The 14909-nt window shown below is 46.9% G+C and overlaps 1 protein-coding gene across 1 annotated transcript in view; it reads left to right on the forward strand.

Moving 5' to 3' along the window:
- The window catches only part of PREX2 (phosphatidylinositol-3,4,5-trisphosphate dependent Rac exchange factor 2), a 1458907-nt gene that overhangs the window by 204059 nt on the left and 1239939 nt on the right, over positions 1-14909 (forward strand). The window contains exon 3 of the mRNA XM_069621155.1: positions 14769-14840. Within this exon, the coding sequence (XP_069477256.1) occupies positions 14769-14840 (72 nt within the window). The remainder of the gene's footprint in view (positions 1-14768; positions 14841-14909) is intronic.

Raw genomic sequence — 14909 nt, forward strand, 5'->3', positions numbered from 1 at the left:
GTCATTTCCGTTTGACCTGTGCCGCCCCAAAAACATAACAATAGTACTCCTTGTATATTTCTATAGTCTGTTTTCCATTTCCATCCCGTCTCTCGTCATCACCTGAGCCTCTGCTTTCTGGTCAGTCACTCTAGTCTGACGATACCCTGCCTCCTCCTCCTCAGCTGAGGACCACCGCCCCCTGACACACTTCCGACAAAGAATAAGGCTCCATTGTCTGAACTGGTATGAGCCGGCATAATCAGAAAATGGCAGCCAGGTGTCCTTCAACCAGTTCCCCTGAGAGCTCCTGAAAGCGCTGCCTGAGAAGTTCCGCAGTGCATGTCCCTCTAGAGAACCCTCAGGGCAAGCATTACCTCAAGCTAATAAATGGTTATTTCCCTATCCTTTGTGTGCTAGGATTTAAAAGAAAAATTGTAAACACTCAGGCTATAAAAAGGAATGACTTTTCTGGTATTCAAATACATTCCCAGACTCCTCCCAAATCGTTCTTTACTCTAATTTATGATCACTCGTCATCTCATACCTTTATGGTGTTATCATAACATAAATCACGTTCCCGGCTCCCATTGGGGTTCTCAACATTCACAGGGAGCACCTTACCCATCCCCCATAGTGGCTACAGAACTGAATATTGGTACACTTTATTCTTATTCTTATCATGGATCATTAGTGTTACCTAGACAGGTTGACTTGTGACCTAATCTTGTGTAGCGAGAAGACTTGAGGCGCAGGGCCACAATAAGAATTTGGTGGCATTACCTCTGGGAATACTGGCAAATTACAGTGACCACATCCACTAAGCCTGTGTCCATTTGAATGATTCACATTATTCAGTCATGCACACCCTTCAGTTACTCCCATTTTAAAGTTGCATAGGAGTCCATTGGGAAAATGCAATATTACCACATGCAGTATTACCATATCATTGTAATGATCAGTGTGGTGTAATTTTTGCTCCACACAAAACAAAGTGAATTTTACCCAGTTTTGCTACTAAAATTCTAAATTTGGTATTGCACAACATGTGGTAGTAATCCTGTTACCATAACTTTTTTACTTTGCTGCCATGAGGCCCTCACTTGTCCTTTTTTTAATTTATTTTTTTATCTTAGGGAACACAGTGGCTCAATAAGAAAAAATATATAGAAGATAACAACAGTTAGCTGATCAATCTTTTTTTATTCAAGTTCAAGTTCAATTTCTCTTTATTTCAGCCCAATGCCACAAAAGCATATGAATACATACCTATAAAACAATTTAAAACATCCGATCAAAGCAATAAGCTAATAGCTAACAGCAGCAACATTTTTAAAAAAACATACAAAGACAGCAATATCAGATGAACAATAAAGTCAAAGGTAAAACAGAAAAATATCAAGCATAATTTCATGAATATCATAAGTCACGGGACGCAATGTATTTCCTTGTGTCGGCAGTAATACATATCAACAAATTACTATTTCAAATAGTGGACAAATGTCATCAATAACTCCAGGGTGGAATAGCAAAGACAATAATGTGCAAATGCATTGGGAAGTACAGCTAAATATAACCTGGTACACATTCCTGCTAGTCCTGGTCAGCAGCCATTATTTCTCAGCTCACGTTCTTTATAATGGGTAGCTAAGTCAGGGCAAATCTCATGTACAAGAGGCAGAAACTATCTGATTTTTAGCCAATCTCTTCCTCCAGACCCTACGGAGGTAGTTTGCCACTGTATGACCTGCCACACTATCCTTTGAAAAACAATGACATAGGGCAACGGCTTGGTTCATAGTTCTAATGGATCTTTCACAGAATAAAAGTTTAAACTATCTTATCCTCAGAACTAGATAATGAGAGCAGATCAGCATGAAATGAAGAATAGTTTCGACCTGATCATCACAGAGTGGTCGCATGTCCGGATTATCATTGTTCCATTTATTGCACAGTTAAGCGATATTGGGTAAAATGCCCATTGGCAGCTTAGTATATAACTCGCTGGGGCTGGTAACTCTGATGTTCTCTCGTCGTTTTCTTCATTTCTTTCAGATCACACTCAATCTCTTTCTCTTCCCCATTTCTTTCTACACCAACTGGTTTGTCATGTGGTGTACCCCAAGGTTTACCTCTTTCCCCAGTTCTATTCAACGTCTACATTCAACCTCTGACCGAACTCATCTTCTCCCACAGCTTTGGCTGTTATTCTATGCCAACACCACCCAAATCTTGGTTCTCTTAGATCTCTCTATTCCTGAGACAGCCACAAGATTTCGGGTTTGGCTGGAAGACGTGGGGGAATGGATGTGCAGCAACTGGCTCAAGTTCAATGGTGACAAAACCGAGGTGATGGTGGTGGGTCCTTCTGCTGCTGCCTCATGGACTTCTTCTTTCTGGCCACCGTCCTTGAGCCCCTTTCCTTCCCATGTTTTATCTGTAAGGGATCTAGGAGTAAACATGTCTGCCTCTCTATTTGTTGAACCTCAGATTAGCTTTATATGCCAGAGAGGCTATTTTCAGATGAACACTTTACATAAAGTTCTCCCTTATCTCCCTTTTTATTTTAGGCCCCTTGTGGTGTCATGTCTGGTTATGTGTTTTATGGACTATTGTAAGTCCTTGTTCCTGGCACAACCTATCTACTTACTGCAGCATCTCCAAGTTCTTCAGAATCCCGTTGCAAGAGCTGCTACCTGTACTCCTAGACACGGTTGCATTTCACCAGTTTTACGTCAGCTTCACTGGCTTTCTGTGGCCAAACATGTTCAGTTTAAGGCCCTTCGCTTGTTTCACCATACCTTATACGGTTTTGGTGCAGAGTATTTGCAGAAGAAATGCTCCTGTTCGGGCACTTCGCTCAGCCGATGCTTGTCGCATTTCCGTACCCCAAACCCATTTTAAAGCTGCTCGTATTGGCAGTCGCTCCTTTTCTGTTGCTTCAGCTCAGCTGTGGTTTTCTATCCCTCGGGCCTTGAAAGCCACCGAAAACTATTTCTTATTCCAGCGGTCTCTCAAGACCTATCTTTTTTTTTAGCTCTCCCTGCCTCGCCCTGCCTTAGCGCCATGATACCTTTTTGGTTAGCATGCGCTTTACAAGTGTTAGTAACATAACATAACAATCTGATGGATTTGGGGCGCACACTATCTAAATACACCTCTTATCCAAAAGATGGTTTGCATTCCTAGTACTTTTTGATAAGACTTTATTAACTAAAACTAGAGTGTCTCCTTCCACCTTGGCCAAAAGTGCATTTTTAACTGAGTGCTTTGTGGTATCATTCATTATCTCTGGTGTGTTCCAGCATTCACTCATCCCAACACTATGAAGATCTTTCTTGATATGAGCGAACCAGGGCAACAAAGTGCCACCTTCCAGTGCCAGGACATCCACCGAGGCTTCTCTCTACTTGTACAGATTTGGTGTAGTCCATAGTCTAACCCAATATGTCTAATGGTGCCTTACAATAAATAGTAGGGGAGTGGAATACAAGTGAAATATAAACCAGACGATGAAGAGGAACACGAAAGGACGGGAACTAGATTGAAAGTGCTGTTATTTACAGGATGTTAATTAGGGCCTTACGAGTTGGATTTGGGACAGGGGGGGAAGATTGTTTTGATTTTGGAAGAGGAGAACACTAGAAATCGAAGTGCCATTGTGTTATGGTTGGTGGAGAGGCAGTTGGAGATCCAAGTGGATTGCTCCATGGTGAAGGAGGAGGAGGGGAAACATATGATTATGGCAATGTATGAATAAAGGTCGAATGATAATCTGGAACTGGAGATTAGCTTGCTGAGAGAGGAGATGACTAGTGTGAAGTAGAGGGCCGAAGGACCACTTCTCTGTGAACTACCACTGGAGGCAGAAGGGGTGCCATTTTTCCAAGAGACGGGGAAAGAGTGCTCAAAATGGAAGTAGGGGATCCATTTGAGGTCAGTGTCTGGAAAGTGTTTGAGAGATATGTGTGAATGAGAAACGGTTGGTCAACAGTGCAAAATGCAACAGAAAGGTCAATGAGTATGAGATTGCAGTTGAGTATGGCGTGGTGAGCAGCGCGACAGCATTAAATATGCAGGATAAGGTTTCCTTTTAGTGCTTGCTGCAGAATTGTGATTGCAGCAGGTCACACAGGTTGTTGTGCCCCAGGTAGGATGTTATTCTGTTGAACCCTTCACATTACAGCGCTTTGGAGCAGTGTGGAAGGAGAGCGATAGCATGACAATGAGTTGCATTGCTCAGTTAGGCCAACGTTATTTTGATGGTGGGTGCCACCCCAAGGACCATGAAAGGCTGAAGATGGAAGTCAGAAAGGTGTGCTAAGGGGAGCGAGAGTCTTCATATTCTGAAGGCCAAACGGGTTGATAGACGCATAAGGTGATTTCCCATTGCCCAGGGTGGTGGAAGGTGTGGAGGATGAGGAATGGCGCAGACATAGGGCAGTAGGGAGTGCGTTTATGATTTTGCTGATTTTAGATGAGAACTAGAGGGCATGGTCATCAGAAGAGACAAGAAACATTGAGTGAATGGCAAATCATCATGGCTTGTAGAGCAGAGGATCATTTAAAAGGATGAGACAAGAGGGACAAGATGAGGCTGCTGCAGCAGATTGGTTTCTCAGAGTCCAAAGCAGAGGAGAGAGTGAGTAGATAGAAAGGAGAGAGGGACAGCAGGACCTATGCCAGCATTGCATTAGCCGGCACATGGTAGTACTCAGCTGTTAGATCAGTGTGGTGATCCAAAGTTAAGGACTAGGGTGAGATGGAATGAAGGGTCAAGCAGGTAACTAGTGTTTCCATCGAGTGTTTAGTGCTGCATTTAATTCTGCAAAGACCTTCACAATGGAGATGGTGTAGGATGGTGCACATTTTATAATTTACTGTATAATGTAACCTACACTATCAAGCAGCAGGGCAAATTATGGGGCTTTTCGAACCATGATGTTAACTGGCAGGCAGCCAACATTAAGACAATACAGATCACATGCATATACTTGTCTCCCTCAGTCATCCTGCAGAAGATGACGTCGAGAAATACTGTAAGCACATGTGAATTGGCTATGAGATGTAAACTGCCCCTAGCGATTGAGCCATCTGGTGTAAGAACGAACTGAGAAGTATTTAAATTTGAAAGCTACTAATGAAAGCACCAACACTTTGTACATTTTGCAGTTGTACCTTTACAGTGGGCCTGACTTTAACTTGTGCATGCTGTGTTAATATGTTTTATGGTGTTTATAGTATGAAGACGGAAAAAAAAGTGTATGTTAATATTTCCCACTACAAACACTTCTGTTGTGACAAGCTTACATTGTTTACTAGCCAGAACTAAAACTGTGATCTTATTTGCGTCAAAGATTCCCCTTGTCCTTTACTTCTAAGCCCTACTGTCCCCTAGACATGGACTTTTAAAGTTGGGCCCCACTGGACACAATAATGTCTCGACTTCCAAGAAGGCCTCTTGTGCAACCTTCTGCTAGACAGGCATAAGCATGAAAGGACCATGGGAGGAATAATTGGGCTCTTAGAGAGTTCATGCCCTATGCCAAGGTCTATCAAGCTCAGAGTGCATACTCAGCAGAAGATTCAGGGCCTTCCCATTACACCATCTCTTTGGGTCTCTTCGTGGAAAAAGTCTAAAGAATAATGGCACAAGCTGCGACTCTGGAATCAGCTTGCCTGGATAAGGATACCATTCCATAATTCTATATCATGGCGAGATAATTCCAGAAGATGTTAGCTGGGGGTTCAATCAGCTCTTAATGTCACCAGGAAAGTCTGAGGCTGTGCTTTCCACACAGGCTGATGTCCTATGTTAGAGGTATTGGTGGGGTGCCCCTGCTGGCAGCAGGGGAAACCGCCTCCTTCACCTCCTCAAATGAAGAATGATGAACTGCAGCTTTTTCTCTCGATTAGACATCTTACAGATTACTCCAACCCTTGCGGGTCCCTAAGTGAACCAGGCTATCATTTCCTAAATACTTCCTGGTGACAGGTGTAGTTCTTATGCATTACATTACATCTGGGTGAGACCCGTCACTTGTACCTGAGTCAGGTACCCTACGCATTAATCTTTCTGACCACTACCTATCACTGCCCATCACTTTTAAACTATCATCGACCATCATCCTCCTTGACCTCTAAGCAGCATTCACCACAGTCCACTCATCCTCCCTAGACCAGACTGTTTCTGGCCTTGGCGACCATGACATTGCACTAATCTGGAAAGGCTGTTCCTGGTCTGGCTGAACATTCTCCACCTCTCCAAAGGTGGGCACTTCTGATTTCACTCATCTCCATGTGCAAGTCCCACAAGGTTCAGTCCTGGCTTCTCCACTCTTTACCCTCTTCACCTCCTTCGCAAACTCATTTTCCTTTTCGGTTTTGCCAACCACATTTTGGCAGGTGAATTAAATCTAATTTCCCACATTAGCAACTGACCTCTCCTCTCACATGTGGGACTGCCTTGCTGCAATCTACCACTCGATCTTCATCCTTTTTGACCTTGCAGCAGTCTTTGGCTCAGTCAACCCATCCTCACTCCCAACCCTTTTTCGTCTAGTCATCCAAGACACTAAATTCCCCTGGATATGCTCCTAGCTCTCTGATTGAACATTCCCCATCGCTTGAAACATGAACAACTCTGATTCCACCCACCTCCATATGGAAGTCAGACACGTCTCTCTCCTGAAGCATCTACTCCATACCCTTTAACACCCTCTTTCGTGGAAAACTGAGGATGGCTTCTCGTTTTGATGTGGGAGTTGGGGATGTATAGTCCCTCCTCTTGAGTGGTCCGCTATCTGCGGTGAACTCCCTTAACCTGTATGTTTTTACTGTATGAGAGAGAAGTCCTTGAGTGATGAATGGCTGGCAGCCTGGCAAGATTTCCATCCTGATTCACACCCTTCTCTTTCCATCTGTTGATTTAAATGGGATTACTGCACCTGTGTGCGGGGCTGGAGGGGGGGGGCAAGCGTGCACGTGCTACTGGTTCAGCACGACTACTGTTCTTCAATTACCTTAACTGGCAGTAGTGCCTGTGGCAGCAATGGGACTGGCCCCTGAGATGAGGATTAAGTGGGGGGGACCAGAGGATCCTCCCCCACCACCACCAGACCCATCATCTGCTAGCTTGGAAAGGAACTGCTGGTCAGCCCACTGGAAGCTCCAGAGCTAGACCAGGGACGTTGTCACAAAGTGCGTCCACCGCTCCCATAGAAATGTAGTCCAAAGATACATGATTATTATTTTATTTACTGAGCCCTATTAAATTGTGGCTGTTTGACTTTCTTAATTGTTTGGCATGGGGTGCGGTGGCCAATTCTTCACGTAACATCTGTATAGAACTCTGCAGTATCTCACCTACAAGAGAGTTGTACATACAAAATATTGAATGAGCGTGCGATGGCAAATCAATAGTTTAATTAGGATTTTGTGTAGATCATGGACCAAGTACCAAATGGCATCACATGTATGCACAGGATTTACCTTAACGAGTCATGGCAAGACATGGCAAGACAAGTGCAAAGTCCTTAACACGATCACGGCAAATGGATAGCGGTAAACGTTACTGCTCGTATGGGTATTCATTCAGAAGGTAGAGAAAGGTGGTCACACAGAACATTAAACAATTTATATGTAAGTGCAATTGACTCTGGTCCGTGGAAGGGAGGATAGGCTCAGTCAGTAATTAGCAATATATAGTCATATTTTATTAGTATCAAAAAGCACAATAGAGTAAAAATAATACACATTATCTCATCATAAAATGTATATGGACATAGACAATTGTAAAAACAGACCTATTTTACACTGCTGGGCATAGATTATTCCATTTATATGTCTAAGGCAGTGCAGAAGGAGTAATATAAATGAGCTAACACAAAGTGCTGGGTATTCATGCCCCTCCAAATTATTGCATGGATTATTGCGTCATTTAGTGCAGGAGTTCTATAGAAAGGACATATTGCATGCTGGGCACTAGGGAACATGTGGGATAATGAGCGGGGATTCGGTGAGGTATTGTTCAAATAGTAAGGGTGAGCAAGTGTGTTGCTACCAGCGAGGGTTATGAAGCTCAATTGGTATGGACTGTTTAGGACAAAGTGAGAACAGTATCCTGCCTGCCCGCAGAGTGTTTCTTCCTGAAGGAGCCACAGCAAAATGGTGGCTCATTAGCAGTGTGGTTAAGTGGACGTCTCACAGTCTTTCTCGCATTTGAGTGAATCCTGCATTTAATTCTGTCCTTCTTGGATTTGGCGTTCCCAAGGAGAGATGAACCACTGGGATGCAGGATAGACCTGCCACATCAGGGGGCAAACGTAGGCATTTTGCACAGTGTAGTCCTCCCTATGCTTCCAGAGGCATAGCCAGGATTGTCTAATAAGTGGGGCGTGAAGATAATGTAGTTGGGCCCACCGCAGTGACATTAACCCCTGTAAATGCCCACACAGTGCTGCTGAGTGGGCATTCACAGATTTTGGTTGGCACTTTCCCGCTGAGGCCCTACCCTGTCTACGCCTCTGGCTTTAGACCCAAAACAGAGGATCTGTAATCAAACGCAGAGTGAGATGGGAGTGGTTTCAAATTAAGTACCATGTCACTGCCTGAATATAAACCCACCAATCCAATAGAAGAGCTTTCCAGACCGTAGTTTGTAACCAAGCAATTTCATCCACAGCAATCCTGCAACGCAACGTTGTAAATGAGTTGGACCCATCAGACTGTTTCATCGAGTTCCTTTTTATGTTTTTGGGTGAAATGTACAATTTGCCCTTGCTGAGTTTGGCCCTGTGCATGCAAACATGGACATGAGTGGTGAATACATGTTCTGTGCATGCTCTGTACTGAACCAAAGTAAGCAGCCTGACCCGATCCCAACGCCAGAGGGAACTCTGCAGCCCAGGAAAGCCGGCCTACCTGAGACTTGTTACAAGATCCAGGGGCGAAATTTAACCAGGGCTGGATTGGGGTACATGAAACTCTGGAGATTTCCCAGTAGGCCTCTACACCATGGGCCTCGTCTGTGTGGGTACCCTGGTTATGTGCTTCTCTTACCCTCTCTCCCAAGCACCTCATTCCACCTTTCCATCATTCCTTTGAAGTAGAAATGTGTTATGAAGCTTCCGATTCGCTATTTTGACCCATTTTTCCATATTTACTTGTCAAACTTAGGTGGCCTCTGTACTTAAATGCGCACTCACTGTTCTGTAATGTGGTAAACTAGGGACTTTTTTCTCCCCTCGCAGGATTGTCAAACTTAGGTGGCCTCTGTACTTAATACGCACTCACTGTTCTGCAATGTGGTAAACTTGGCCTTGCCGCTCACTTCCGCCTGCGTACTCTCGTTTTGTCTGTCTCCCCCCCCCACTCCCTCCTACTCCATGGTGCTCTCTATCTCGCCTATCTTCTCTAACTGCTTCTCTATTGACTATCCTGCTCTCCTCACTAAATCTGGTAGGAAAACGTTTAAAAAGGACATCCTGGTCTCCAACGCAGGCCTCCCTATCGCTGCCACCTACACTAGTGCCTGCTCCAAGGAAACTCTTACTGACATCCTCTTTTTCGTGCCTTCGCCTGACCTATGGACCCTTCATATGGTCTCTGTGCTCTCTCCTTTCTCCTCTTCTCCCATTAATGGTGGCACCCGTTGGGATGTCCTCTTGGCCTCCTTCCACTCCTCTAAGGCCATCATTAATGTCTACGCTAATGGGACCGTCTTGGTCCAAGGTCCTCAGGCCAACCTTCACCTCTTTGATAGACACTTCCCACGCCTAATCAACTTCCTTTCCTCTCCTGCTGTCCCCCCTCCTCTGTCCTCGGCTACCTTGCCTCTACCCTCCCTCCCTGCCCCCTCTCGTGCTCCTTCTTCACCTCCCTCTTCTACACCTCCACAGGGTGTACCTCTGATCTGTACCTCCCCCCGGAAGTCCTTCAAGGATGGCAACCTTCTCCACATTGCCACTCTTAACTCTCGCTCTGCCATCAAGCATTCTTCTGATATCTGTCACCTTCTTGAGGAACTGGACCTTGATGTCCTCGGTCTCACTGAGACATGGTTCACAGCCAGCTCTGTCACCAGCTTTGATACACTCCTACCTGACGGTTACAAGAACCTATCTGTGCCCAGACCCAACCGTGTAGGGGGGTGTAGCCCTTATCTTCCCTGAGTGGATTCATGCCACTGTCACTCCTACGCAGACCTACTCCTCTTTCGAATGCCTTGTCTGCCGCCTCTCTCTCTCTCCTAGCCATTCCCTTACCGTGGCCACTATCTATCGACCACCTGGTCAAATCTCCTCCTTCCTCTCTGAGTGGGCTGACCTCTCCTCCTCACTCCTGTCCTCAACCACTCAACTCCTCCTTCTTGGTGACTTCAACATCCACTTGGATGCCTCCTGTCCCCCCACGGGACTCTTTCGTGATCTCTGCGACTCTCACTCTCTATTCTCCCGTCTGGACCTACGCATTCTGCAGGGCACACTCTTGATGCTCTGATCTCTTCCGACCTTCCCCTCTCCGTTCCTCTCTCCACTCCTCTCTCCTGGAGTGATCACTTTCTGCTATCCTCCCACCTCACCCTCCCTACCCCACAGGCAATGCCACCCTCATCACTGCCACCCACCTTCTCGGTCATCGGACCCATGAAGCGCGTGTCAGTTGAGGCTTTTGCTACCACCTTCTCGCCCCCTCCTCCCCCTTCGGCTGACTCCCACCCTGACACAGCCCTCTCCATGCTCCACTCTGCTATATCTGATACTCTTGATATCCTTGCCCCTGTCATGAGAGTCCGCCTGAAGCCCAAAGCCAAATGTAACTCCTGGTATGACTCGGATCTCGTCACCCTTAAACGCAAGTGCAGGGTGGCAGAGAGGAAATGGCGTGCCTCATGTTCATCCTCTGACAAACTGGCCTGCCGCTTGCTCCAAAGGCAATACCGTCTCTCTGTTCTCACCAAGAAGAGAGCCCTTATCCAAGCCCGCATCTCTGTGGCATCTAACAACTCGGCCGAACTCTTTAAAATCTGCAAGGAGCTTGCCAACCCTGCTGCTGTCTCTACCTCTCCTGTCCCCTCCCATGCCCTCTGCACTGCACTGGCCTCTCACTTTATCTCTAAAACTCAGGACATCCTGTCCTCACTCTCCTCCTATCACCTCCCTCCCTCCCTTCCCGCCTCTTCCTCTGGCCCTTCTGCAGCCACCCCTCCTCCCTCCTTCTCTGCCTTTCCCCTTTTTTCTGCTGACGAGGTTTCCAGACAAGTCCGATCTATGAAAGTCTCGTCTAAACAGGTTCACCCCTGTTCCTCCAAAACTATCAAGGACCACATCGACTCCCTGGCTCCGGCCCTGGCTGACTTTTGCAACCACTCCTTCGCCTCTGGAGTCTTCCCATCCCCCCTTAAGCACTCCCTTGTACACCCTCTTCTTAAGAAATCCTCTTCTGACCCCTCCTGCCCGGCTAACTATCGCCCAGTCTCCATCACTCCCTTCCTGGGCAAGCTCCTGGAGAAACTGGCCATCTCCCAGCTTAACCTCCATGCTCAATCTGTTGGAAGTCTTCATGATCATCAATCTGGCTTCAGAGCTGCCAGAAGCACGGAAACTGCTCTCCTGAACATCCGTGAGGACCTGCTCTTGAATCTCGACTCCAACACTCCGTGTGTTCTCATCCTGCTCGATCTCTCTTCTGCCTTTGACACTGTCAAGCATGCCATCCTGCTCAACCGTCTCCGTGATAATCTGGGTATCACTGGTCAGGCTCTGGCATGGCTGACCTCTTTCCTCTCCAATCGACCCTCCCAGGTCCAACTGGGGTCCTTCCTCTCTGACATCTTTTTCTCAACCTGTGGTGTCCCCCAGGGATCTTATCTTTCCCCCTGGCTGTTCAACCAGTATCTGGCACTCCTTGCCCACCGCATCGCCGCTCTCTGCCCCAACTTTCAGTGCTATGCGGACGATACCCAGCTCATTTTCAGGCTACCCTTGGCCTCCTCCTCTCCTTCCCTCATCTCTGACTGTCTGTCTGCTATCCAGGAATGGTGTGCCGCCAATGACCTCTGCCTTAATGCCAGTAAGACTGAGATTCTACTCATCGGCACACCCACCCCCTCCTTCCCTGCAGCTCTCTGGCCGGCCTCTCTTGGCCCTCTTCCTGTTCCTACCTGCAAGGCAAAGATCCTCGGGGTTATCTTCGACTCCACACTCTCCTTCTCTCCGCATATATCCGACGTCTCTAAGAAGTCACACTACCAGCTGCACCTCCTCAGAGGTATTCTTCCCTTCCTCTCCTTCCCCCAGAAGCTCACTGTCTCCCGAGCCCTGGTTCTCTCGAAGCTGGACTACTGTAACAGCCTCTATCTTAATCTGCCTGCCTCCACTATCCGCCCTCTGCAACTCATCCAGAACAGAACTGCGAGACTTGTCCTTGGCCTCAAGCCCAGGGACCGTATCTCTCCAGGACTAAAATCTCTACACTGGCTCCCAGTGGCTGCGAGGATAAAGTTCAAAACCCTCTGCATTGTCCACAAGGCCTTCTGGGGCCTGGGGCCTAAATACCTTCAACTCTCTCTTCCTAAATATCTTCCTTCCCGATCCCTTCGCTCATCCGTCTCCAACTCCCTCAGGGTCAGCCGCTTCTCGAAGCAACGTGCTGGGGGTAGATCTCTCTCCGCGGCAGGGGCCTCCCTCTGGAACAGCCTTCCTGCCTCCCTGAAACTTGAGGAGAACCATCTCCGGTTCAGGAAGCACCTCAAAACCTTCCTCTTTGCTTTTGCTTTCTCTCTCCCTCTCCCCTGCTAATTCTTCGCTGAAACTGCACTGAATCTGCAACTGGGCCACTCTCCCCGACCCTGGGCCCAGCCACTCTCCACTTGCACTGCCTCCCTGGCAACCCCTGCACTGCGGGACTGTCTCTGTATCCCTCCAGCCCCCCCTTCCCAGCACTTACCTGCACTTACCTTGCACTTGCCACCAGCTGGCCCTCCTTATTTATTTATTTATTTATTATTTATTTTATTCTACTTACCTTGTACTGCACTTCCCCTTCCCCCCTTGTACCTCCCCCTCCCCCCTTGCACTTCTTCCCTTCCCCCTACCCCTGCACTTGCCCGATCTGAATTACACCTGGCCTAGTAGGATCGTTGTCTGTCTTCCCCCTGTTCCCCCCTCCCTGCCTTGTCGCGCTTTGAAACACTTGTGTATAGGCGCGTTACAAATGCCATATCATATCATATCATATCAGAGAACCCCCCAAACCCTACTTAGAGTGTGTTTGCTCTAACGGTGAAATATGGGGCTGCTTTCCAGGCCTGCTTTTAGTTCCCAGTTCACCCCTAAAGAGTGGAAGATTCAGAGCACCCCATCTCTGAGTCCTAGTGTTTGAGTGTGATGATGTATGTATCCCGCTTTTCAATGAGGTCAGAGGGAGAGGGTCCCAATGCCAGTAGTTTACCAATCGTCACACATCAGGCGAGAGCAAGGATAGATCATGAGAGCCTGGAATTAGAAAGCCCTTCATTTTGGAGTCCCGGCAGTGAGGGGGCGACCCTGTGGACACAAGCCCATAAAGACTAAGCAAGGAAACAGAGAGCCAATCCGCTGCCCTCTTGTATGCCATAAGGTTACTTGCCCAATGAAGGACACTGGCATAAGAAGGTAGAGAAGGCAAACTAGCGGAATAGAAGGACATTGAAATCTCACTGACTGAATTTGGGATTTTGAAGCCTTGGTATGCTGCTGACCCTGAGCAACGAGGGCACATAAAACAACGTGGCAATAGAGCATACCCGGAGAGACACAAAAGCCATTGCAGTCAGAAGCCTCGATAGATCAGTCCTTGTAAGGGGAGGCCTTGAGCAAACTTGTAGTAGCAGAGAAGCAGTCAGCCAGGTTCATGGGAGCAGCCATGATGGTGAGTACCCTGAGGAGAGACCTTCAGGAGCTGAGGGGTCTGGAGGATACTCAAAGGCAGAACGAGCTCTGAGGGCTGAGATGTGCCCGGGATGTAGCCCCCCTGGGAAGCTTGTAAACCTGATCAAGCTGGTGACCACGAGGCAGCTGAAGAACCTGAGAGTCTGGGAAGCCTAGCAACTTTCAGAGACCGTGGACTGCTGAGAAGGGAGCACAGATTATAACCTTTATAAGTGAGCTGGGCACTATATCCCTTAAAGATGAGCTGGGCACGATATCCTTTAGAAGTGAGAAGTTCTATATCCCTTAGAAGCAAGAGGAGAACCATATAACTTATAAGTAAGCTAAACACAAGAACTTTGGATTTCTTTATAAAAGAAGATGTTAGTCAGGGACTACCCTCCTGGATGGATTGCAGAAAGTAAGCTGGACACTTTATTCTTGTGTATGCGATGTGGGTGCCCAGAGCCACATGCCGGATCACTTTGAGCTATCTATATACTTCTAAGGGTTGTCAATGTTGTTCCAAATCAGTCTTCTGAAATGCAATGATTTGATTTATAACCAGTATGTGTGCCTTTGAATCTGTTCCTTGCACTGAATTCCTGTTAAAAACCAATCCTGTCAAAGCCAATAGTTTTGACTCATAAATAGATATGTGTTGGCCAGGCACTGCCCCAATATGCCCAGGTACTAACACCATTTTCCAGCTTAATCCATTTTATGGCCAGGTAGTACCATTATGGCACATCCTGTAAAAGGACAGCCCCATGCCTACACAAAAGCCCGAACTATTGGATTTGCCAATGCTTGATTTAATAAGGACTTGTCATCCCAAAGAAAGAAGCGCCTGAATTTACTTTTGCTCTTTTATTGCAGGCATTCCTTCACCGAATGATCCAGTGCGCTGCAACAAAGGCCGACAAAAATGTCACAGAGGAGACAATCAAGGTTAGTTTTATTTGTTCATATATTTTTCACACTGGGATTATAGTACCGTTTCCCATTCGCAAATAGCAT

Source organism: Ambystoma mexicanum, chromosome 5q, assembly GCF_040938575.1.
Source record: "Ambystoma mexicanum isolate Mex_15411 chromosome 5q, UKY_AmexF1_1, whole genome shotgun sequence".
Taxonomy (NCBI): Eukaryota; Metazoa; Chordata; class Amphibia; order Caudata; family Ambystomatidae; genus Ambystoma; species Ambystoma mexicanum.